The sequence below is a fragment of the Danio aesculapii genome, chromosome 9, assembly GCF_903798145.1.
Source record: "Danio aesculapii chromosome 9, fDanAes4.1, whole genome shotgun sequence".
Taxonomy (NCBI): domain Eukaryota; kingdom Metazoa; phylum Chordata; class Actinopteri; order Cypriniformes; family Danionidae; genus Danio; species Danio aesculapii.
The window spans coordinates 31,942,372-31,969,447 of NC_079443.1; the positions used below are offsets into that span (position 1 = coordinate 31,942,372).

Consider the following 27,076-nt stretch of genomic DNA (forward strand, 5'->3'; position numbering starts at 1 on the left):
TTATCTTTCCATCAGTCATTCCTCCGGCTTGATACGGCGCTTTGGCTGTGGCTAGTGTTGTTTGGCACCCTCTCTTTTCTCCCGTCTCTCTCTCTCTCTCTGTGAAAGGCACTTTGTCCTTCTGTGCTGAAGTTTAGAAGCGAGGGAGAAATGTCTTGGCAACACTTGCTGGCTTTGCTGGCGTCACACCTGGACCTGTCCAAGACTTCATCTTCAGGGAGATCTGCTCCTGCACCGCTGGACAGATGAAGCCATCTTGGGTTATTATGTACTAAACAATATAATAGATGACAGGATGACGGTTATTATTATTATCTACCATTTAAAAGGTAGACTTAGGCGGGATGTGGTTAAGGTTAGGGACTGTTTAGATGAATATAACAATGGAATAAGTTGTTTACTATTTAATTTTATATGCAAATTAATTTACAGTATGTAATTGCAGCTTTAATTACATGCATTTTCTTTGCATCATATTTTTTTAAACAAGCACAGTGTATCGCTACTAAACTTCACAATTATATGGAATATGTTTACTTATATACTGTATAACACAAATACTTTATATCATTTTTATTATCATTTATTTTATTATTTTTACTGTAGTTGAAGTGAGAATTATTAGACCCCCTGTTTATTTTTCCCCCAATTTTTTTTAACGAAGAGAAGAGTTTTTTCAACACATTTGTAAACATAATAGTTTTAATTACTCATTTCTAATAACTGATTTCTTTTATCTTTGCCATGATGACAGTAAATAATATTTTACTATATATTTTTCAAGACACTTCTATACAGCTTAAAGTGACATTTAAAGGTTTATGTAGGTTAATTAGGTTAACTTGGCAGGTTAGGGTAATTAGGCAAGTTATTGTATAACGATGGTTTGTTCTGAAAAAATATAGCTTAAAGTGGGTTAATAATTTTGAACTTAAAATGTTTTTAAAAAATAAAAACTGCTTTTATTCTAGCCAAAATAAAACAAATAAGACTTTCTCCATAAGAAAAAATATTATCAGACATACTGTGAAAATTTCCTTGCTCTGTTAAATATCATTTGAGAAATATTTTAAAAAGAAAAAAAATCAAAGGGGGCTAATAATTCTCACTTCAACGGTATATATTAGTTGACAAAATAAATTTGAACATAAAAAATGTTAAATATTATTAACAAATAATAATTTATATTACTGTAGAGTTGCAGAAGTTAAATAAAAGCATGAAATTAATTTACTTTTTTTTTGGTAAATATTATTGCAAAATAATAATATAAATAAAATTCATTTATGTAAATTCATGCATTCATTGAAAAAAACAAATATGTATTTTGAAACAGATTACAAAAACTAAATATAAAAACATATATATATATATAAAATATATTTACAAAAATGAAACTTGTAATTCAGAAATTGCTAGTTACCAATAATTCCAATAAAATGGTAACATCGACATTAGTTATGAAAACTTGTAGTGCAAAATCCAAATATTTTCTTGCCACAAATTTTCTACAATGTAGTAGCAGTTGAGAGTATTAATTGGTCGGTGTGTGTGTCTGTTTATGTGTGTAAATTGCTTAAAATGTACATGCTAATATGAAGAGTTGACAATAAAAACAACAATTTGGATATACCTTTGTGAAAATCTTTGTTTATTTTAAAATAATTTTCATGCAGTTCTTTTAATAAATTTTAAGTATTACAGAATACATTTTTTAAAAAAAAAACGTGAGCTACTGGAAAATATACCGCGTAGTGTCCGCGGGGTCTTAAAAAGTCTTAAAATGTCTTAAATTTCAAAAACTAAATCTTAGGCCCTAAAAGGTCTTAAATTTACAGATTTTTTGTTTTGTAGGTCTTAAATAATTTTAAACAGGTCTTAATTTTCTTTTATGTAAAGTTACCCAGTCATGCCGACCACTTACCAAATAATCCAATCTAAATAAAACATTTGATAGCTCCATTATTTACCAAAATGGTGTAATTATCTTTCTTACATTCACTTTTATTTGCATAAATTTGGCTTATTATAGTTTTACAAATATTTTAACTAGATTTTGCTTGTTTTGACACATTTAAAATATGTGGTTAAGATGTAACTAAATTAAATTTGTTTCAATGGGACAATCTTTTTCCTTGGCCCAACTATACCATTAGAAAAAAAATCCTTAGCGTTTAGCCCTGGATAAGTCCGAAATGTTCATCATAATGGTCTTAAAAAGGTCGTAAAAAGTCTGTGAAACCTGCAGAAACCCAGATAAAGGAATAAAGGAGGCTTCTATTTTTAATTTCTCTATTTTTATTGTCCTGTACTTTGCATGTTTTGTATCACAATCCACTTAGTATTTTTACAGCATATTTATTTAACCTTTAATTAATTCACAGTGATTTATAGCTTTTGAATATCCTTTTTCTTTTTCAAGATCCTCTGTTTTTCTTCCCTTCAAGGAGTTTCCAGCAGGAAGTCAAAAGTGTATCTGTCTTTTCCATCTTCAGTCCCTGTAGAGGTCACTGTTGCTTGGCACAGCTGAAAAACAACCGAGGCACACACAGAAGGTAATTAGATCCAACATTATCTGATATTCACACATGCCGTTACACTTTCACAAAATGATGTCGGATGCTAAAATAACTTAATCCCCATATAGTCAAGAAACAACTAGTGTACAGCTTCATATGCCTTGAGGAACATCCAGAATCATCCAGACACGTGTCAGGAGATATTTTATAGTTATGCCATCAGTTTATTTTTGCAAGAGCTCTGTGATGGTAATTGAATTCCTTGATATTTGTGTTTGGGGAAATGATTACAGGCTGTAATTAAGGGTGGGGTTTTGTTGTGGAGCTCTGAAATGAGAGGTATTAATTTGCTCTGTACTCCACATTTGTTTGTGCTCTTTAATTCTGAAATCCACACACACTCACTCGCATGTCGGAATCAACTCTAAATCATATTTATCGCTGGCAACACACGTCCAGATGGCAGACTCTTAACTGAGCTTGGATTAATGGGAGGACGGGCGAGAACTGCATCAAACTCCTCTTAAGGACCTTTGAAGAACAACATTGCTAATCGCTCATAAGGACGCTGTACAGCATGTTTGTTGGGTAGAAATAAACAAATTATGCTTTGTTTGGAAATACATTGCCAGCTTCTGCGTTTCTAGATGTCAGTAGACCAGCATGTATCTGTGTGTGTGTGTGTGTGTGTGTGTGTGTGTTTCTGAAGAAATGCAGATGGCCTGGTCCACATAAGCCCTTAGTTAGGATTCTGTTTAAGTGTTAAAATCAATTCCAAGCAAATAACGTGGAAACCTTTGTGTAAGCACTTTTTACACTCCTAATTCTCCCTTGTTAAATTAGCCTCTGTGTCGGAATGATGGGACAACAGATGAGGAAGGAACCTGAACGTGCTGGAGCATCACAAGATTTACAATTTACTACACAAAGTGGTTTAATCTTAAAAAAAATCTATTTAATCACATATATAGTTTATTATCTAAATCATTTTTATATTTACATTTATATTCTTTATATACAGTTGAAGTCAGAATTATTACCCCCTGTATATATACAGTGCTCAGCATGATTGAGTACACCCCATTTTGAAAATGAATATTTTTATCCATTTCTCGGTGAATATAGGCGATGTATTTTGGTGCATTTAAAGAAACAAATTTATTAAACAGACATATTTATTAAAATTATATTTTTATCACCAAACATGTTCAGAAATTGAAAGATAATACAACTAAATTCAAGCAAAATATTGCTAAAAACTTACAACCTACAAAATTGCAACAAATGTTTTTACATTTTTTTGCTTCTCTTGATTTTTCCTCTTTTTAAAAAATTGTATTTAATATTTTTCTCTAACATATACATTTGGGTGTACTCATTTTTTTTTTTTTCCTATTTTTAAATATTTCCCAGATTATGTTTAACAGAGCAAGGAAATTTTCAGCTTAAGTCTGATAATATTTTTCTTTTGGAGAAAGCCTTATTCGTTTTATTTCAGCTAGAATAAAAGCAGTTTTTAATTTAAAAAAAATCATTTTAAGGTCAAAATTATTAGCCCCTTTAAGCTTTATATTTTTTCTGATAGTCTACAGAACAAACCATCGTTATACAATAACTTGCCTAATTACCCTAACCTGCCTAGTTAACCCAATTAACCTAGTTAAGCCTTTAAATGCACTTTCAGCTGAATACTAGCATCTTGAAAAATATCTAGTAAAATATTATTTACTGTCATCATGGGAAAGATAAAAGAAATCAGTTATTAGAAATGAGTTATTAAATCTATTATGTTTAGAAATGTGTTAAAAAAAATCTTCTCTCTGTTAAAGATTGGGGAAAAAAATGAAATAAACAGGGGGCCCAATAATTCATGGGGGGCTAATATTTCTGACTTCAACTGTGTGTGTGTTTATACATATATATAGAGAGAGAGAGAAATGCATGTTCACATTAAAATAAAAAAAAATATACACAATAAATAAATAAAATAAGTCAAAATAATAATATTTTTTTTAAATGACTATAAAGTTGCAATAGTTAAAAAGAGCATGAAATGAAAACTAGTTTTTGGTGCTCCAATTAAATATCAATGCAAAATAATAATATAAGATAAAATGTAAAAAAATAACTTTAGCTGTTAAAAATATATATATTTTTCATTTATATTGAATTATCATTTATTCATTTTCTTTTTGACTTAGTCCCTTTATTAATTCGGGGTCGCCACAGCGGAATGAACCACCAACTTATCCAGCACGTTTTACGCAGCGGATGCCTTTCCAGCTGCAACCCATCACTGGGTAAGCATCCATACACATTCACACACACACACACACACACACACACACACACACACACACACACACACACACACACACACACACACACAATGGACATTTTAGCCAACCCAATTCACCTATAGCACGTTTTTTGGACTTGTGGGGGAAACCAGAGTACCCAGAGGAAACCCACGTGAACAAGGGGAGAACATGCCAACTCCACAAAGAAACGCCAACTGACCCAGCCAAGGCTCCAATCAGAGACCTTCTTGCTGTGATGTGGACGTGCTACTCACTGCGCCACCGTGCAGCCCTACTTCACAGACAATAAAAATAAATTAATTTAAAAACAAAACTACTAAAGTGTTAATTAATGTATGTAAGCATTTAATGAGAAAAGTGTGCATACAGTACATTTAGTGAACATTAAATTAAGTTACAATGGATGTAATGAATCTCTCAGGACTCCAAAACTGTTAGTAAGGCCAGCAGGGGGCGCTCAACCTGTGGTCTGTGTGGGTCCTAACACCCCCGGACAGTCAAGGCGACTCTATACTGCTCAGTAAGCGCCGTCTCTTGGATGAGACGTAAAACCGAGGTGCTGACTCTCTGTGGTCATAAAAAAAATCCCAAGACGTCCTTCGAAAAGAGTAGGGTTTTAACCCCAGTATCCTGGCCAAATTTGCCCACTGGTCTCTGTCTATCGTGGCCTCCTAAACCTCCCCATATGATAATTGGCTTCACCACTCTTTTCTGTCTCCTCTCCACCAATCAGCTGGAGTGTGGTGTGCGGTCTGGTGCAATATGGCTGCCATCGCTTCATCCGGGTGGATAGTGCACACTTGTAGTGGATGAGGAGATTCGCCCCAATGTGTAAAGCATTTTGAGTGTGGAATAGCGCTATATAAGTGTAAGGAATTATTAATACTCAGTATTGCAGTAAAATAGTGTTTCGGTCTTTCTGCTGCAAAATAGACATAAATAACTTTTATTTTGTTAGTAAATTGTAAGCTAATTAGTTAATGTAATTAAAGTACTACTACTAAAAAAAAACACTTAAACCTAATAATAATGCATGTATAGTGTGTGTTCATAGGCTGGATAATTTATAATTACAGTTGTTTATACAGATTTATTTACATTACTCTGTAATTTGATAATAGGCCATTATGCATTCATGGTTCTGAGTTATTGGGTTCTCCAACTGGGAGAAGCAGTATTTTTATCTAAGAGAGATGTGTCATTATGCGCTGATAATTCCACATAGAAAACGTGTCTGGCGGTGTTTGCTTTGCCATGGCGAGGCTTTCTGTATGCTACCCCAGTTGATTTCCACATCTAAAAGGACAGGGCATCTCATTTCTTGTCACCGTGTCCCAAATTCCTAAAGGTACAATTAGCATTTTGTCTGACAAAATGTTGAAAGGTTCATAGATTGATATTTGCAAAAATGCAGCAAGATGCTTTTTTCCCCCGAATGCAAATTTTGACATTTATTAACTTTTATTCCGGATCTGTTTATGGATTGTAAAAAGTCTGCATACATTTAACGAGAATCAAGCGAAATTACAGTGTTTACACAGTTGCTGTCCGACACGCAAAGTGCGTAATTTAACGCAGAGGCAATAAAATTTTTACTGTCCTTGATTTATGTCTTCTATGGCATTTCTAATGAGAGCGAGCGGCGTTTCATTGAGGAGCTGTGCAGGAAACTACATTTATTGCAGACCTTTTTTTTCTCAGGGGTGCTTTTCCCCCGCGAAATAATGTCAGCACTTTCCCACCTTCAAAGTCCTTTTGTTTTTCTCAATCTATTAACAATTCTAATTGTACAGCACTTGTTAAGTAAGCATGGTAAATAAGGCAGGAAACGCATTATTTCCCTTTAGTGCAGATTAAAGGTAGCACTGCGCTATGCTGAAACACATTAGTGAACACTAAAGACACGCTGGCTGCAGACTGGCTTTAGTGAGTTTCCTGACGATTAAGAGTGGTTTCTGTGAGAAACAGGCCACATATCTGTTAATGAACACATCCGTGTGCTGGAATCTTCAAACGGGATGCAATCACTTTAAATTTGATTAAAGTGATACATATTAGACTGGCTGTTTTCTTTGGGCCTTTCAGCTAATTAAATAGCTTTGTATGGCATCGACTGCTTTTCTCAGACACAACACCCCTGTTCAACTTCGCCGGCCATATCTTAATTGGGGATCATTTCGCAAATGCGGTTCAATTTCCTTTACAAGACAGTTACTGTTAACTGCTATTTTTAAAGCCAATAACAACGTCAAAGCTCGGGATGATTAAAGCAATTAAAGTTTCCCTTTGTTTTGTGAATACAGTCAGATAGGCGGCCGTGTTTGTATAACATTTATTAAACATTTACAAAATGGAATTGAATCTGTCATCGCAGAAGTTTCTCGGAGACAATGACTTTTTGGTGCGCCCAACGCGCTTTCATTCAGGGAATGTTTTTCGACCTTCTGTCCCTGATTAGCTGTGCGATTTTAATCAAACTTTACCCTTAAATCTACACGCAGTGAGAAGAAGTCGTGTGTAATTTCAGCACCAGACTTTACCCAATTAGCATACTACATTTTCTCCATTCGATAAAACTGCCTTTTGAGATCTGACTGGTTTAATCTGTTTAATGTGCGTGTAAACTATAATCTCTCAATTCTCCCGATTCCCTTAAGGACATTATTCACATACTCTTCATTTTTTTGAAATGCATGATCTAGCACTGCTCTTAAAATCAGAATTAAATGCTGATTAGAAGACGGCTTTTTCACAGAGCTTTGCCTTCGTGGTCAGAGGGGGGAGTAGAGTTATGTAAAAGTAATCAGCTGCAGACTAGTTTTGCCACAAGTTTAATAGAGCTTTACAACCAGACGTGTTGCTCGCACTGCTGTCACATACAGATGTTACTAATCAATGGATGCGCAGAGAAAAACATAATTTAAAAAAAATCTCTGTGCCACGTGCATTGCATTTTAGTTGCATTTGGAACAAAAGTTCATCACAGCAAAGATCTGCTCAGTTCTTAATGTAGGGGTGAAAAGAAGTTAAAAATATCTGTTAGCAAAAGATTCTGATGAATATGAAAATCTAACCAGCACGCTTTCCTTTCAATGCCGAAATAAACATACACGCAGTGGGGAATCAACTTTTACTCATATTCATAAAATGTTTGTATTTGAACATGAGCATTTACATTTTATTTTCCACAAAGTGGAAACCATGAATTAGGGACGTCGATTCACAAGGTAGACAAAGACATCTGCTTGTGAAAAAACAAACTGGAATGCATGCAAGCTACAGCAACAGTGGATGACTATGAAGATGAGAGATGGTGGGAAAAGTAGCTTGAAAAAGTACAAAGATGTTGGTTATAACCTGCGGCAATCCTACATACAGACCCCTGTAGGTTAGGAGTGGTACTGATTACTGCGCAAGCTCTAATAGTAACTCAGGGAGCCCCAAAACGGCGTGGGCCCTTAGAATCGTCCTAACTTTTGACCCCCCTAGCGGCGCCCCTGTATTAAACTATTGAACTGTAGGACAGTGCAGCTGAATAAAAGGCATGTTTAGGTATGTAGCTACATATATCTACATATATGACTATGCGATGGTCATGGCAGTGTCAAACAGTAAATGCATTTTGTTTCAGAATGTTATGCTTGAGCAGGAGTTCTGATCTTGTACATGCTCATTCTGGTAATCTCATACTCGTTCACACAGACAACATTGCTGTTAATTTACAGGTAATGTTACACCTTCTCTTAAATTGCCAGAATGAATTTACTGTTGTTATTATTTTATTTTTTTAAGAGCCTTTTTATGCATAATCTCTTGATGGTAATGAACCAGAAATGTATCAGTAAATTTGTGTGAAATGGGGCTTATGACAATTGATGGATTGATTGATATTTTATTTTAATAAAACATGTTCATGTTGAAAAAGAATACTTGCTCTACAGTAAGTTTGTATTAGTTAATGTTAGTTAAAGCATTTATTGACATGAACAAGCAATGTCCAATACGTTATACAGCTCTAGTAAGAAATAGTTTTCTCTGATCTGTATCTTTAATAATAATATTAATAGTTTATATAATAAAATGTGTGCAATACATATGACCACCCCTATAGTATAATGGTTCATACCATTGTGAATGCATAAGCTTGCCAATCAGTCTCAGAAGAAAATGTACTTATCCAGCAGATTTAGAGGACTGATAGACATTGCAAGTGTTCACAAGACACTTCTCTAGTAAAATAGGTGTTTGTATCTTCATTCAGCCTAAAAGTAAAGTAAAATTAAACACAGTTTGAACTGTGACCTACAGCAACCTCTGAAATAATTAATTGGGGACTACTGTAGATCAGAATACACTAAATATCCCTCACAACACTGAAAATTCAATATGTTTTATTAGTAAATTTAAATAAATACATATGTTTGATTCACTGAAGCATGTGTTACACATGCTAACAATACCAAAAAAGTTAATTGTAAATGTATAATTTGCACCCTGGTTAATGGAAATATAATTATTCAATGTTGTTTATGTTCACTCACAGTGCATTAAAGGTCCCATGAAATTAAAATAAAGTTTTTTAGATGTTAGTATTAATATTGTTCATTTTTAAAATATCTAAAAGTTTGCGTTTAAAAGATTTAAAAAACTGTTATCAACATGTAAAGCTTGTATTTTGTCACTTCCGCCTAAATAGATCAACGGTTTTAATCTCAACAACCCATACTACAGTTTCTCATCACATCATAACCAATCAAATGCTTTCTGCTATCTGACATGCCCCACCCCCGTCAAGAAGCTTCTCGTTTGCTTTTCATTTGATGCACTTGATCTCAATCACTCTCACTAGCAGAGTGGTGATAAAACAAAACACTACTGGCTGTTTTTTTAAAAAAAAGGGGAGGAGCTGATTGAATATGAAATATGAATTAGGATTTTGATAATACATTAGTAAAATGTTGAACTTTAATTATTAACATGTGTACTACGTATTGTTCATTATTTGTTCATGTTAGTATATAGTATATAGTTAGTAATATATTAACTAACATTAACTAATGAAACCTTATTGTAAAGTGTGACCAAAGAGATGGACCTATTTTCTATATCTATTGACTAATTAATTTATTAAGCAAGCAAATGCTCTGTTTGTACTGTACAACAAAATGTTGTGGGGGTCATGACATTTTTGTTTTGACGCGTACTGGCGATTTAACAAAAAAATGAAAATAAATAAAATAAAAAACAATGTGAACAGCGAAAGAGCTAAACATGAAATACATGTCTACACATCAATGTCTACTATTAAGCAGCTCGGTGTTGATCTTTTTTAGGACTTAAACAGGCCTCACTATTACATTACCATCTCTGGCCAATAGTAGTTCAGAGTTTACCAGTCAAAGCAAACATTTCTGGAAAGTTTACTTTAACAAGGTGTTTTTGAATAGCCTGATTTTGTCAGAAATTATATCACACCATTTTGTTTTTCGATTTTTCTTGAAGTAAATCAACATTTGCCATTCTGACAAATGCCCAGAAGAAAATGCTCAGAGCGCTGGATCAAACCCATCACTATTTGTACTATTGTAACAAGCGCGGAACGACAGCGAGGCTTTTGGAAGCACAATATATTTCTTTTATAGGATGCAAATGTATTGAGTGATGCGACAGACCCGGTTCGATACGTACCGCGGATTCCGACCAGAATGAGTCTTTGTGCAGGTTCCTTTTGAAGTCACTTCATTGATTACCACAACCCTCTAGGAAATGGCTCATGCATCTCATGTACATTATAACAAATGTTCTCTTTGCATTACAATTGAATTGTGATTGTTATGTTCAATCAATGGGAAAGGTCAAAGGATCGCCACTGCCAGCAATTTAATGGAGAAGTCGATGGAGATTCATTTTAATCACTGTGGCTGTTGCCGAACGAGCACAACAGGCCCTGTGAATGGCACGGTAATTACTACTGTTTATACAGGTTTACCTTCCAATTTAGATATCCACAAATCTCTCGTCTGATATAAAAGTCTGTGCGCCTTTAAACAGGGCACAGGGCACCGCAGAGTAATTGTGCAGCTATCAAGCGGCTTCTTTTGAAAAAAGAAAAAAGAAAAAAATGAAATTAGCTCTCTTTTAAAGACTGATATCACCGGAGGGCCAGTATTTTACATACGGTTGGACGTTTTGCCAGCTCAGCTCACAAGACACTTGGCTGGCATCTTTCCAAGAGAATCCTGAGATTTGCAGATATATTTGCAGACAGGATGCATAGAGAGAAAGAGAGATGGCATCATCAACATCATTACAACCGCACAAATGCATCTGAGCATCAGAACAGCTTGACATCTGATAATTATTTCATGGCAGCATATCTCTATAATGCATATAATGAACTGCTGTGTTGCAGCTATGTGCTAGGAAACTAAACATTGGTCAGGAAATGGTGATTCTCTGATGAATGGAAAGTTCAGAAGAACAGTGTTTATTTGAAATGGAAATTTTTGACATTTTGTGTTTTTACTGTATCATTTTATCAATTTAATGTGTCGCTTCTAAATGTAATAGAAATGTATCATTAATAATAATATTTTACCATTTTATATATATTATACCCCACACACACACATACCGGCCACTTTATTAGGTACACCTGTTCAACTGCTTGTTAACGCAAATTTCTAATCAGCCAATCACATGGCAGCAACTTAATGCATTTAGGCATGTAGACATGGTCAAGATGATCTGCTGCAGTTTAAACTGAGCATCAGAACGGGGACAAAAAGGTGATTTAAGTGACTTTGAACGTGGCATGGTTGCTGGTGCCAGATGGTCTGAGTATTTCAGAAACTGCTGATCTACTGGGATTTTCACGCACAACCTTCTCTAGACTTTACAGAGAATGGTCCGAAAAAGAGAAAATATCCTGTTAGTGGCAGTTCTGTGGGCACAAATGCCTTGTTTATGCTAGAGGTCAAAGGAGAATGGCCAGACTAGTTTGAGCTGATAGAAAGGCAACAGTAACTCAAATAACAACTCTTTACAATCGAGGTATCCAGAAGAGCATCTCTGAATGCACAACATGTCCAACCTTGAGGCAGATGGGCTACAGGAGCAGAAGACCACACCAGGTGGCACTCCTTTCAGCTAAGAACAGGAAACTTTGGGCCCATTAGTACCAATTGAGCATCATGTCAATGCCACAGCCTACATGAGTATTGTTGCTGACCATGTCTATCCCTTTATTACCACAGTGTACCCATCTTCTTATGGCTACTTCCTGTATGTCATAATGCGCAAATCATCTCAGACTGGTTTCTTAAACATGAGAATGAGTTCGCTGTACTCAAATGGCCTCCACAGTCACCAGAACTCAATCCAATAGAGCATCTTTGAGATGTGATGGAAAGGGAGATTCGCATCATGGATGTGGAGCTGACAAACCTGCAGCAACTGCGTGATGCTGTCATGTCAGTATGGACCAAAATCTCTGAGGAATATTTCCAGTACCTTTTTGAATCTATAACAACCATGGCCTGGACTTTATAGATGTGCAAGTGCAAATCTTTGCAGATGGCCTGATGCCCACAAACTACATATTACTGCTTGTTAACAGCTTGTTTTACTTGAATCTGAAAAAAAAAATTAAAAAAAATCTTTGAAAAATTCCACAAAGCAAAGACACTTTTATGAATTTTTGTTAAATATTCATCATTCATTTAATTAATGCAGTGTCTATATATGCTTATTTTACTGATGAATTGAAGTTATGTATAATTTAATGCATTGTGTTTGTTAAATGACTACAGTTAATACAAAACAACAAAATAACTAACTAATCACATGCATTTAAACCATTCACTTTGACATTGCTATTTCATATCAGCATTCATACGAACACCTTCTAGAAACTTTATTCAGATGCAGCTATCCAGACTTTTATCATCTCAGATTCCATACGTCCTGTAAACAGTAGGATCTGCATTCCATTATGAGGTTCCTTCACAATTTGTATTGACATGCAACATTCCAATCAGGGACTAAAAATATTTGCTTTAATTATGTCTCTGAAGGTCATACCTGATTTGTGCAGGAACTGCTTTATGGAAATGAGCCGGCTAGAAGATCTGTCGTTTTATTAGAGCACATTTGGTCTCTGTTTACTCTCTGATCTCATCTGTAATGTGAACACAACAAAGAGAGCCGTAGTTTCACTTTGTGGAACATTCCGAAGGCAGTGAACTCAGAAAAATTCCAGTCTGGGGAGAAACTCCATTCTCATTAAGCAAAGAAACTGTGCTATCATTCTCTCAACATCTAATTTAATGACAGTCCCCAACTGCCTGTCATAAAGTTTGCCTTCAGACGTGTACTAAATGAGGGGTCTCTAATTGGGAGTCTCTGTGTATTAACCCTGTCTTTTGTGTACCTGTGAGTCGAAATGTGCTTTTCTTTAAAGGAACAAATGGGGAAAAAAGGATGGATTTACATATTTATTCAAATACTCCATCAACAGCAAGTAAATGTTGTAAATATAAAACAAGTGTTTGTATAAAAAATTAAAATAATGTGGTTTATTAATAGCAATAAACATTAATCCAATCTGGTTTGGTGCTGAAAAAAAAGCAATATTAATATTGAAAAACAGTTGTGCTGCTTAAAACGATTATTTTGTTAAGTTTGACCTGTTTTTATATTCAGGGAATCTTTATTTAAATCTAGGGCTGCATGATAAGTCTATATCTATAATGAAACCGCAATCAGAATTAATCAAAAGCTGCGATTGTCATGCACATCTTGTCAGAGAAGCACAGTTCCATGATCAGTAGTAAATCTCCTCTGAAAGCTAGAGGGCGCTCTCACGCAAAAAGTCTACCTACGAAGAAGAACCAACCAAGAAATCCCCAAAAATGCTTGCTAAATAAACATACATTTTAACTGCTTTCATTAACATGACTAGTCATCACTACAGAATCATTTCACAGAAGGATTTAGAATTTAAATAGTCTTCGAATATGAACGCAATTTTGTGTAGCTTGTCAATGAATTTGACTCTGTCCTGTCTGAAAGCACATGCTAAAGATTTACTGCTACTTACAGAACTGGCTTTATTTACAAAATGCACACATAGTCGCCTCTGCAATTGTGCAGCCTCAGTTCATTCCATTGTTTAGTTCCTGTTTTGTTTAAGTATATAATGCTCTGATTTGTTGTCACGGTTACTGATAATGTTCCACACCTGAGTGTGATTTAGTTACTCATCATTTGTATAAAATGTTTACAATCATTGACATACTGAAAATAGAAACCTTTTAAAAAATTACACTATAACAAAATGTTTCTGCAAAAATTATTAAATTATAATAATTATTATTATCATTGCTGAGTATTAGGGCTGCACAATATATCGTTTCATCATCAATATCGCAATGTGCGCATCTGCAATAGTCACATTGCAGGATATGTAAAGTCCAGTCTAAATAATAGTTGACCAGAAGCTACAGAATTGTATTTAATTAGTGTATTTATATGCAATTTATATGATTCATGAAAAAAAATATTTCTTATAATTGTGTCTTGTTTCTAGATATTGTTCCAAATATCTACATTTCAAAATGAAAACAAGATTATTTTACTTACCCCAGTGGCAGAAATTTTAAATTGCCTTAACTTATAATTTTGACTTATTTCTTTTAAAGTTGAAAACAAAACAATATTTCTACTTGCTCCAAGAATTTTTTGATATTTGGATTAGAAACGAGACAAAGCAAAGTAAGAAAAGCATATTTTGCATTGTAATTATTCAATTTCTGTACCGGAATACTTTTAGACTTTCCAGTTCCCCAGTTTTCCCAGAAACATAAAATCGCAATATCAGTTTTTTCCAATATCGTGCAGCTTTACTGTGTACTATGCATGTTAAGCCATTAGTTGGCAGTGCCGCTTTGTAATCATAGAACACACACATGGTCCTGCTTGCTGCCATAGTTGTATTAGTTATCAAATACGTAATGATCGTTTTTATATTTTCATAATATCTTGTTTGTGTAGTTTACACACTGTAATAGTAATTATTTCTAATACAGTAAAGCAAAAATTGAAACCAGTTTTTTTTTGCCCAAAAATAATGTTGTACTGTAAATGAATGCCCACAGTGCATAAACCTTTTCTGTTTTCAATTGAAAACAGTCATGTAAACCAAGTATGTTTTGTTTTCATTGGTTGCTATGATTGCTGATTATGCTGCACACCTGTGTCTGATTTAGTTACTTATTATCTTTCTATTTAATGCCCTGCATTTCAATTATTGTTGTAATTATGTAGGGTTTCATTTCTGATTTTGATTATTTTTCCTGCATTCCCCTTGTATTGTTTATGCCTCAGTTCTCCTTGCTCTTGGAATCAATGTTGACATAAAAGTTTTCTACAAGTTTTGTCTTAAAATAAGACGTAATAGCGTGCTGGTGATTTTTATTCTTAACAATAGATAACTACTTTAGTTAACATGCAAAACACTGTAAAGCCTCATTTAATATTAAGCAAACAGAGATACTCAAATACAAATCAACAGTTATATTTTTAAATCAAAAAGTGATCAAAGATTAATAAATACCACACTAATAAATCATTGTTTGTGATTGCGTTAATATTTCAACCCTAATATTTTTATTTTATTGTTTCACAGGTTTATGAATGCTGAATATCTTCAAGTCCGTCTCTGACATTGACCTATAGGATGGGTGATGTTGAGGGCTGGATCTCAAGCTCAATCTGTGGCCATTCTGTCATCTGCCCTCCACCATGGTGTGTGTGTTTGTATGTGGCAGGGGCGTCTCCGGATGGATGGGGTCAATGGCATGCGACCTTGAGGAGACAAATATTCAAAATCAATAAGTATTTGTCTCACTCTGCACTCTGTTTGTCTGAGCAGCATTTTAAGCTCCATCCTCCCCTGAAAGCGGAACAATGTGAGTAAAGAACGTGAGTCAGAAGACAGAGGTTCAACACTCGCAGATTTACCCAAATATTTACTGCACGCAAGCCATGTTTATTCATTTATCCATCAGGCGGAGGTTTGCATTTAGTGCAATCTGCCAGCATGCTGCAATGCAACAGCGTCTATTTCCATCTGAAGCAGGTATGCCCATTTAATGCAATTAAAGTTATTTAGCTCCCTTTTCAAAGTTCATCAATTATGTTGAAATACTCTTAATGTCCATAAGGGGGATGATGTATGATTGGTGTAATTATTTCTTATTCACCATGCTTTCTAAAGCATATCAATTTTGTTAATACCATGTAATTAAAACATGTCAGTGCACTACAAGTTGCGAGCTGTATTAATGACTGTGAAAATTATTTTAATTAAATAGCCAATTATAGAAAAATCCTAACCATGAGAATTGACATTTAAATGAATTTAATTTAAATTGCTTTTCAACATTGTTTTATCAAAGCCTTATAGGCTGAATAAATTATTATATCAAACAATATACAGTGCCATTGATCATACGCGAGTCATATCGTAGTTCTGCTTTTAAACACTGACACGTGAGCTTTATAGATGGAGGGAAACTCTGTGCACCCGCTTCATTGCCAGCTGCAATGTGATCAACACATTTAACTCTATCATAAATGCAATATTTACTCTACTTTTTTTAAATTTAAAAGATATAATATAATAAACTGAGAGAGTAAATCTTTGTCATGGACCATATTTCTAAAAATAAGCTTGAAAAGTTGTCGTTAGCTGGGTGGTTCTGACGTAACAAGCAAGCGAACCTAAGGCACTTTCTGTAAGTCTAGAACCTAATATTAACTTTTCAGTTAATATTGACGTTTGCATTTAAAATCCAAAAGTGATATATAAGTTATATTTCTGTGTGAGGATTAGCCGGTTGCAAACACTCTCAGAAGGTATGCGAGCTGTCACTGGGGTGGAACCTTTTCAAAAGGTACACATTTGTACTTCAAGGGTCCATATTGGTACCTCAAGTATATATTAGTACCTAAAAAATTTAAGAGGAACACTTTTGTACTTTTTAGGTACTAATATGTACCCTTGAGGTTTTAATATGGACCTTTTAGGTACAAATTTGTTCCTTTTAAAAAGGTTCCACCCCAGTGACAGCTCATGACCTTTTATTCTGAAAGTGTTATGAACTGTGTTTGAACACAAAGCTTATTATTTGCGAACCTTAAAAAACCTATGGGAAAATCCTATAGGGATTTTATCGAGGGAAGCACTAGGTGACGTCATAGTTCCTCCACTCCATTGATTAATTGATTGAAAACTGGAAAAGTTGATAATATACTTATTTTTTCCCTAATCTTATTTAATGTTAAATTTCATTTATTCATTTTCCTTCGGCTTAGTCCCTTATTTATCAGAGGTGGCCACAGTGGAATGAACCACCAACTATTCCAGCATATGTTTTACGCAGCGGATGCCCTTCCAGCCACAACCCAGTACTGGGAAACACCCATACACACACATACACACACATACACACACACGCACACACACACACACACACACTATGGCCAATTTAGTTAATCCAATTCACTTATAGCGCATGACTGTGGGGGAAACCAGAGCACCTGGAGGAAATGTTAATGTTAGCATTCTCTAATATATTTTATAAAATCAATAGTAGCATTTGTATTTACTAAACAGTTAATAAAGTTTATAGCATACTGTAACTATGTAATGTAGTGTATTGCACGTTAATGATAATGTATTATGGGAACAAGGAGAGAGGATTTTTTCAACACATTTCGAAACATAATAGTTTTAATAAGTCATTTCTAATAACTGATTTATTTTATCTTTGCCATGATGACAGTAAATAATATTTGACTACATATTTTTCAAGACACTAGTATTCAGCTTAAAGTGACATTTAAAGGCTTAACTAGGTTAATTAGGTTAACTAGGCAGGTTAGGGTAATCAGGCAAGTTATTGTATAAGGATAGTTTGTTCAGTACACTATTGAAAAAATATATAGCCTAAAGGGGCTAATAATTTTAACCTTAAATAATTTTTTTTTTTAAATTATTTTATTCTAGCCAAAATAAAATAAATAAGACTTTCTTAAGAAAAAAAATACATTATCAGACATACTGTGAAGATGTCCTTGCTCTGTTAAACATAATTTGGGAAATATTTACAAAACAAAAAAAAAAATATTCAAAGGGGGGCTAATAATTTTGACTTCAGCTGTATATCTATATGTTGGTGTGTGTGAGTATGAGACTGTTTGAAGTGGCCATCCATTTCAAAATTCTTGACCTCCAAGAGGACTTAATTAAACCAGTTTAACATTTTGTTCCCAGCCGTTTCAAGCTGTTCGTTGTTATACGTAACCTCTTGATTATTGTTGGCTTGAACTTCTCTCAGGTGAACTGTGTTATCATATATTTTCCTCCAACTGAATAATGATGCAAAGCAGAATGAACACAGCTTCTTCTAAAGAGAGAGAGACTGAGGAATTCTAACCACGATGCATGCATTTACCCAATACATAACGTTTGCAGACGTTGTTAATTTAACCAATAAAACTAATTGAACATTCAAGTTTAGAATGCATGCGTTTCTCTGCATTGCGCATCCTGCTGTTTGCCTATTGAAAGACTGTTGTTCTAATGGGAGTTTGATTCATCAGGCCCACCCAGCTTGTTAAGAGATTCTGAATCGGAGACATCACAGAGGTCCTGTGGCGTTTGTGGATGCCTTTTTGTCTTATCATCATTCTTCTCTAAACGAATGTCTGCAAGCAGTTCTTTGTGTGGAATTTTATGGCCATCATTTGCAGTTAACCCCATGCTAACATGAAAAATTGTTGGCAAACTATCATGACATTCATTGTTTTTAATGAAATCTTAATATGATGCATATTTAAGCAAAGGTTAGCAACATAAAGGGCAACTTTGTGGCTATGAATTTTAAGCGGATATTGATTTTTACACTACATGCTACCTCTGTGTCTGAATGACAATTCTGAAATGGCATTCTGCTTATCTTAAAGCAGATCAGATCAGACTTCAACTTAGAAGTTAACTTGGAAAGATAGGGTTCTTTCCACTTTGTTTTAATCGAGTTCTGTTTGTTTCAATCTGGTCTTTGAAGAACGCATATCTGAAGTGCAAACTGAGACACAAGCATTAACAGTAGGCTATTAAAGCATGTTTAAACCAAGAATGATAACTTTGTGTAAATATCCAATGAAGATCCACACAAGAATTCAATGTCATTCTGTTCATTATAAACACATGCAGCAGTTTTGTCACTTGCCCTTTTAAACAAGTAACCACTTTTAATTTTTTGTGGATTTTGATACCCTTTTATTCATTCATTTTCTTTTTGGTTTAGTCCTTTTATTAATCTGGGGTTGCCACAGCAGCACCGCCAACTTATCCAAAACTTATGTTTTACACAGCGGATGCCCTTCCAGCTGCAATTCATCACTAGGAAATGTTTACCTTTTTATTGATGCATATTTTGATACATCAATGCCTCTTTTGTTGTACATTGATACCTTGAAAGATCCTATTTATTCAGGAATTTAAGTCTTTTCTGTATTTACAACCAGGCAGGTCAAAGTTGTTGCATCTTAGATAAATAATATATTTTTACTGCCAGAAACGGCATGTTGGCTATCTTGGAACCATCTTGATGTGAATGATATAATAGCAGAGATACAGTTGAAGTCAGAAATATTAGCCCCGCTGATTCCCCCCCCCCCCCAATTTCTGTTTAACGGAGAGAAGATTATTTCAACGCATTTCTAAACATAACAGTTTTAATAACTCATTTCTAATGACTGATTTATTTTATCTTTGCCATAATGACAGTAAATAATATTTTACTAGATAGTTTTCAAGACACTTCTATACAGCTTAAAGTGACATTTAAAGGCTTAACTTGGTTAATTAGGTTAACTAGGCAGGTTAGGGTAATTAGGCAAGTAATTGTATAAGGATGGTTTGCTTTGTAGACAGAGCAAAAAATATATAGCTTAAAGGGGCTAATAATATTGACCTTAAAATGTTTTTTAAAAAAATTAAAAACTGCTATTGTTCTAGCCGAAATAAAACAATTAAGGCTTTCTCCAGAAGAAAAAATATTATCAGACATACTGTGAGGATGTCCTTGCTCTGATAAACATCATTTGGGAAATATTTAAAAATAATAATTTATTAAATTATTTTGTGTGTGTGTGTGTGTGTGTGTATATATATATATATATATATAAATAAATAAATAAATATATATATATATATATATATATATATATATATATATATATATATATATATATATATATATATATATATATATATATATATATATACTAAAAATATTAACTTTTTGTTAGTTATTACTACTGGTGGGAATGAGACTTTAAAAGTAGTTTTTAATTGTATTTATTTTCTAATAAACAAAATGATAAAGGACAGTTTTGTACACATAGATTATTTTTTACTTCAGATGATATTTCCATAATTGTCTGTTACAAAATAACTGTACAATTAAAAATATGTAAATAGTTTAAAAAATAAAAAAGCACTTAAAACGTAATTCAAATTGCAAACACATATGTTACTTCAAAACATCTGTATCTGTGTGTTTGTCACTTTTGTGCCTTGCAGTACACACATTAATCCAAATTCCATCCATCTTAGTTCAGTAACAGTACTTGAGAAGTGTTACAGACCTTATTGTAATACTTCCAAGTTTTTGTTAAACAAGCAAATGAAAGCTTTTGTCGTTGCCATCAAATTAAACAAGAGACCCTGCTGATTCAGACGATAGCAGTTCTGTCATAACATAAAATAAACTGACTGCTGATCAAATCATAAGCTAGATGCGAAACTTTTCTTCACCTACCTTTTCTTACAGTGGGTCCTGCAAATCCTTTTATAACTTTTACGGTCACCTCAGGAGGGTGGTGCTCTCACGTTTGAAGTAATTTCACCCCTGCAGCTCTTTTCTAATTGGTTAAACCGACTGGGTTACAACTCAACCCGCGGTCTCTTCTCATTGTGGTTCTGTTAAGTGCACTTTTGTCAGCTGTCATAGTGGTAATAACTTTCATTAATATCAATAACAAGCATGTGTTTATATAGCCACATTTCCCACTCAAGTTCACGCCGTTAATTAAAGTAATTATAAAGTTTTACCTTTTTGTCTCACTCAAACTTAGTATACTTTAAAACAGCGAATAACACGAAGGAGAAGAGCTCGGCGGATAAAGAGTTTGAGAGCGCATTCCTGGATGAAGCGCACGCAGCTTTCTCATCCGAGCTCGCAAAGCCTGTATAAGTAAACGCTGGAAATGTTCCGGCGTCCGCTGTTCCACTAGGGTCGCATTAGATTGTGCATGTCTCCGTTTCAAAGCGCTGATAGTGGCTCCTCCCTCTCTGTACCTTGTGACAACAACAACTCATCCACAGAGCACAGGCACACTTTTCTGCTCATTTTCTTCCTGTCATTCTCTCCCAATCTTTCTCAGAGTCCTAATTTCAGCACGGCACCTCTCCACGTCCATTGGCGCGTCGGCGGAGCGCACTCGGGTGGATTTCTTCTTCTTTGAGCTACTTTTGCAGACTGGCTCTCCTTCCCGTCTGAACTTACTTGAAAGGCGCAGACAGAACACACTATGGCCGTACCGGCTGCTCTGATTCCCCCATCGGCTCTGGTCCATCCGTGTCCGATCTCAACTTCTTCGTCAGCATCATCAGCATCATCATCATCATGCTCCGCGACCGCAGCATCATCATCCTCGCCCTCGGCCACTTCTGCGTCTCCTTCTCAGTCAGCGACCCAGAATCTGTTCCGCGCGGATCTGATCAGCACCAACTGCACCAACAGCATCCCACTGGCCGGCAAGCCCGTGTACTCGACCCCGTCTCCAGTTGAAAACACTCCGCAGAATAATGAGTGTCGGATGGTGGAGCTGAGGGGCGCAAAGGTGGCCTCTTTCACAGTGGACGGACAGGAGCTCATCTGCCTGCCCCAGGCGTTTGACCTGTTTCTCAAACACCTGGTCGGGGGTCTGCACACCGTCTACACCAAACTCAAGCGGCTGGAGATCACGCCGGTGGTGTGTAACGTGGAGCAGGTCCGCATCCTGCGCGGGCTGGGGGCCATCCAGCCCGGGGTCAACCGCTGCAAACTCATCTCGAGAAAAGATTTCGAGACCCTCTACAACGACTGCACCAATGCCAGGTTAGAACAAACTCTTTTACCTTTCCACACCATATAATCGATAGATAGCTACACAAGTTGAATAAGACATTTCGTTAGAAATTACTACTAAACTAACGCACTTCATACTAATTGTTCGAGTCTTATGCGTGAAGGAAATACTTTCAAAATTGTCTTTACACCTTTAAAAAATTAAGGATAGGCTACAATTATAGGTCAAAAAGATTCTGCAGTGTAATGGAACATTATAAGCTTTTTAAACTTGAACTTTGCATGTGTTAACTTTACTTGCAAAGTTACTTAAGTAACTTTAGCTGAAAAACTTTATGAGAAACGATTTGATAAGTACATGAATAATTAAAGAAAGAAATCTTTTTTTATTATTTTAAGTAATTATAATAGAAATATTTGTGTCAAATTTTAGAATATTATAAAATTACATTTTGCAATGGTGTAAAGTTAAAATATTTCTATTAATAAATAAAAACACTTTTGCTCAATTGTTGTAGTGCATGCAAAATGCAGTGCTCTTTTTTTCTTCAACTGTTTAACATTAATAATTCATGAATGACAGTTGGCTTAAACATGTTTTATAGAAATAATGCACAAGTTTATATATAACGCATGAGATCTTTTTTCTTGTTCTTTAAATATTTGCTACCAACCATCAAAAAAATCCTCTGCATATTGCAAGCAATAGTGAGCTCCTATTAAGCATGTGAGGAAAATATCATCTGCCTTTCTATTATCTGAGCACTTTAAACAAGCATGCTTGTCAGAATTATTATAATAGATGTTCTCTCGCATGTATTAGTTGTATTTATAGGCAGACATTTCTTTCAGCTCTTTTCTTCCTCTGGGGAAAAATCAAATCATAGTCAATAAGTGCTTGTATACTTAATGGCAGGAGTGATACAGTGCTTGAAGGTACAAAATCACACAGGAAACAATTACTGCTTGTAACAACGGTGAATAATTTGCCCTGAAACTTTAATGTCACCCTTTAGTGATCAAGTGAATGGGCCCAATAATTACTAGAAAAAGTAAGCTAATTTAAAAATGTCAAGGTGTTGACAGCTCATCTGAAAGGAAAACATAAAACACCTTGCATGCAGCAACCCGAGCCTGAGTGTTGTATAATTTCAGATGCTTTTTTCTCTTTTTTTTTGATGAGGAACTTCAACGCTAAAAAATCTGAAAATTAAATCACAAGTTGTTTGTGAGAATTACTTTATAATTTGTAAAAAAAAAAGAAAAAAAAGAAAAAAAAAATTATATATATATATATATATATATATATATATATATATATATATATATATATATATATATATATATATTGCAGATTAAATTACACAAAATGCTTATTTTTATAATTATAAAAATAATATTTATATATACAACGCTCAATATGATTTCCTGATTTGGACAAGTGCTATTTTATTAAGCAGATGTGTGTAATAAAAAGTGTGAAATACCTTAACACCATTGCATTTGTTTTGCTAAATTATAATATGCGATATTTGCTAATTACATTTTTTGACTATTCAGATAGATAGATAGATAGATAGATAGAGAGAGACTTAATGCCATCACAATCACAGCTACAGAAAACTGAATGACTTTCATTATTTTTTAAAGGAACATATTTTAACACTTTAAATACAGCAGCTAATCTATCATTTGGTCTGAAAATTCCCCTCTATCTGCATGTGTCAAGTTTGGTGTGGTGCTAATGGAGCAGTCTGCTCTCAGTCTCTCCAGAGCTGTCTGTGGGAGATCCTCCTGAGCCTGTGCTTGCGTTCACTCCTCGTGCGGCCTGTCCCAGGCAGGGTCCTGAGGTGATGGAGTGTGTGGTTTGAACTCCAGGGCTGGGAAAGAGAGTGGTCAGTGATGGGGTTAAAGGATAATGCAGTGCTACACATTGCTTTAATGACGCTAAAGTGCTGGCCTATTACTGCTGCATAGAGAGGCCTGTAATTGTCTCTGAAAGCACCTGGTACTGCCGGTGTTATGCTGAAATCAATCACCTCCTCCATGTCTGCTTCCCATTTGGAGGATTACATCATTTGTATGGACAAAGGTATCTGCTCGGATGGAACACAAACACGCCAGCTCTTATTTACAGTGTGGATTTAGTGCATCTACATCTGTTTCAGTTCTCTGTATGGGGAAGGTCAGCACGCCAAGTTATAACTCTTGCATTGGCGCAGTTTCTTAAATGTTGAATTTGTGTGAAATAATATGAGTTTGATTGTGTAGGGGCTCACATTTGAGTTGTTCAAATCTTTTTACCTTTGTAAGGTCAATTAGAAAAAAACAAATGGTATAAGCACTAGCAAGCTCACTTTTCCAGTGCGCAGCTCGACTTCCAGAGTGCTGAAGAAGTGGTAATAATCCTCTTTGCTACGGGATAACAGCGTCCTTACATCTTTGTCTGCTCATGTTAAAAGAATTCCCCGTGAAGCGGAGTCAGACTCGCCCCATTCCCCCTTCCGCATGAGGACGTGTTCCTCCGGCTCTCCCCCCCTCCACACCTCATTCTCCCGGGGACCCTCGGCCCAGATTAATGCGCACCTTCTGCCGCCGAACAGATACAGGGCTGTAATCTCTCTGCTTTCATAGGAGTTATGAGTCTGCCCTGTGAGAAGCAATACTTCAGCTACTTGTTTTCCTTTCCATTTCGTCCATGTGGGACGGTGCGGTTCTTGCCGCCTGGTGACATTTGAACTCTTAAGGAAAGGTTATTGAAACACCAGGGCGGTCAGGCTGGAGGTGAGTGCTGAGGCAGCTGTTATGTCGGAGGGTTTGTCAGGCTGCGTACGGCCCAGGCGCTTAATTGACAGCCGTTGTCAACAATGCAAGGTTAAATGCATTCTAAATGCACCTGCATATTAAGACAATATACTCAATTTAAAATGAGGTTTTTGTTTAATTAATCATCAAATTATTTAATTAATTAATTTAATAATAATAACAATAACAATAACAATAACAATAACAATAATAATAATAATAATAATAATAATAATAATAATTAATATTATTATTATTATTATTATTATTATTATTATTGTTATTATTATTATTATTATTATTATTTATTTTAATTCAGTCACAAGTGCATCACATTTGACAAAATATTTTCGTTTGTGTACAACAACTGGCATATTTACCAAGGAGCGTCATTATTTTGTTTAGCACTCAGGGGTGCGTCTTAACACACAGTGGCAGATTTTATCGCTCTTTTTTTTCTCCCCCTCTCGCTCTCTTTGCAGTGCTCTTCTGATATATTTGTTTTCGACAAGGCACGGATGTGTTTACAGGTACTCATGGGAAATCTTTGGATCGAATTCAAATCATTCCCAGTCAGAGTGGGTGCTAAGATACCCGTCACCCAGCAACCACATCCAAGAGGGAGCTGAGGCGATAATAACTTCAAAAAACAGAGAGACAGATGCTGATTAGGATGAAAGAGTTAAGGGGGGGCAGAGGGGGGGGGGTGTATGGGGGGATGCATGTTAAAAGGCTTGTTAAAATCCCAGATTCATTGTATCACTTTCTTACAAATCATAAATATGATTCCATATTCTTCACTCACGATCGATGCTGATGGATTGAAAATGAAGCATATAAACAATCTGTTTTTTTTTCTTCTTTTTTCTTCATCGCCGTGAGTCACTGGAGCTCTCCTTGATAGGATTAGCCACGTGCGTTCAAATTAACTGTGCACTTGGCATCCTTCGTCGTCAACGCGAGAGGAGGCCATAGAAGAGTTTGTTATAAACGTGACACTGATAAAAGCAACCTGATACCTCTCTGTTTAGTTGAGGTTCATTTGAAACACTAGTTCTAGGAAGATAACAAAGATGCATATTTCTTAAAGCTCTCAAATCTATTTTGAAAGCTAGCAGATGTTATTGTTTGTGTTGATGATTTTAGATAATATTTTTTATTATACAGATGAAATCAGAATTATTAGCCCCCCTGTTTATTTTTTCCCAATTTCGGTTTAACGGAGAGATTTTTTTAACACATTTCTAAACATAATAGTTTTAATAACTCATTTCTAATAGCAGATTTATTTTATCTTTGCCATGATGACAGTAAATAATATGTTACTAGAAATTTTAATATGTTACTAGAAATTTTTTCAAAGTGACATTTAAAGGCTTAACAAAGTAATTTGGTTAACTAGGCAGGATAGGGTAATTAGGCAAGTTATTGTATAACGATGGCTTGTTCTGTACACTATCGAAAAATATAGCTTAAAGGGGCTAATAATTTTGACCTTAAAATGTTGTTTGAAAAATTAAAAACTACTTTTATTGTAGCCGAAATAAAACAAATAAGACTTTCCCCAGAAGAAAAACATTATCAGACACACTGTGAAAATTTCCTTGCTCTGTTAAACATCATTTTGGAAATATTTTAAAAGGAAAAAAATTCAAAGGGCCTTTAATAATTCTGATTTAATTTTGACATTGTACTGTCCATTAAAAATGTTCAAACTCAACCGTGCGGTTAATTTTATTGTAAACATTTAACCAGAAAGTTGGGTTTGTCTGTATTTTTTAACTGCATTTGGATTTATTGACCATATATTTTGGAGAGTCAGAATTATGTACTTATTTTATTAAAAATCTTATTCTTCTGCATAACTCAGAATGTTTGTGTAATACACTAGAAGTCAATGGGGTTCAAAACAACATTGATTGAACCCCATTGACCTTAATTACATGATCTTTTTCCCAGCCAGATTTTTGGTTGAACTACACTGTATTTTTTTCTTTAAAATATAACTTGAATTATTATCATTATCGTAATTATTTTGTCTAAAAATCACTCAATCTTTAAAAAGAGTATAATGTTGGCTGGATTTGTGTTCAATAATGCAGTCAACATTAGTTATTTTGATTGTTTACTGGATTTAGTAGTAATCATTCATAAAAAAATTAAATAATAAAAAATAAAATATAAAATCAAAATATAATTTATTTATTATTCATTTTTAAAAAAAATT

The 27,076-nt window shown here is 34.8% G+C and overlaps 1 protein-coding gene and 1 long non-coding RNA gene across 4 annotated transcripts in view; one reads left to right on the forward strand and one right to left on the reverse strand.

Moving 5' to 3' along the window:
- Positions 1 to 2,295: 2,295 nt before the first annotated feature.
- LOC130235077 (uncharacterized) lies at positions 2,296 to 21,311 on the reverse strand. Its single transcript, XR_008838361.1, has 3 exons — positions 20,734 to 21,311; positions 12,923 to 13,019; positions 2,296 to 2,526 (listed from the first exon to the last, which is right to left on the reverse strand). It is a non-coding gene; the product is annotated as an uncharacterized LOC130235077 (long non-coding RNA).
- Positions 21,312 to 21,322: 11 nt separating this feature from the next.
- Positions 21,323 to 27,076, forward strand: part of dachd (dachshund d) — a 170,028-nt gene continuing 164,274 nt past the window's right edge. Inside the window, exon 1 of one of the 3 annotated variants that reach the window (XM_056465443.1) lies at positions 21,323 to 22,074. In XM_056465443.1, the coding sequence (XP_056321418.1) occupies positions 21,506 to 22,074 (569 nt within the window). In that variant the 5' untranslated portion in view covers positions 21,323 to 21,505. The remainder of the gene's footprint in view (positions 22,075 to 27,076) is intronic. The other 2 variants (XM_056465441.1, XM_056465440.1) reach the window with 2 other exon arrangements.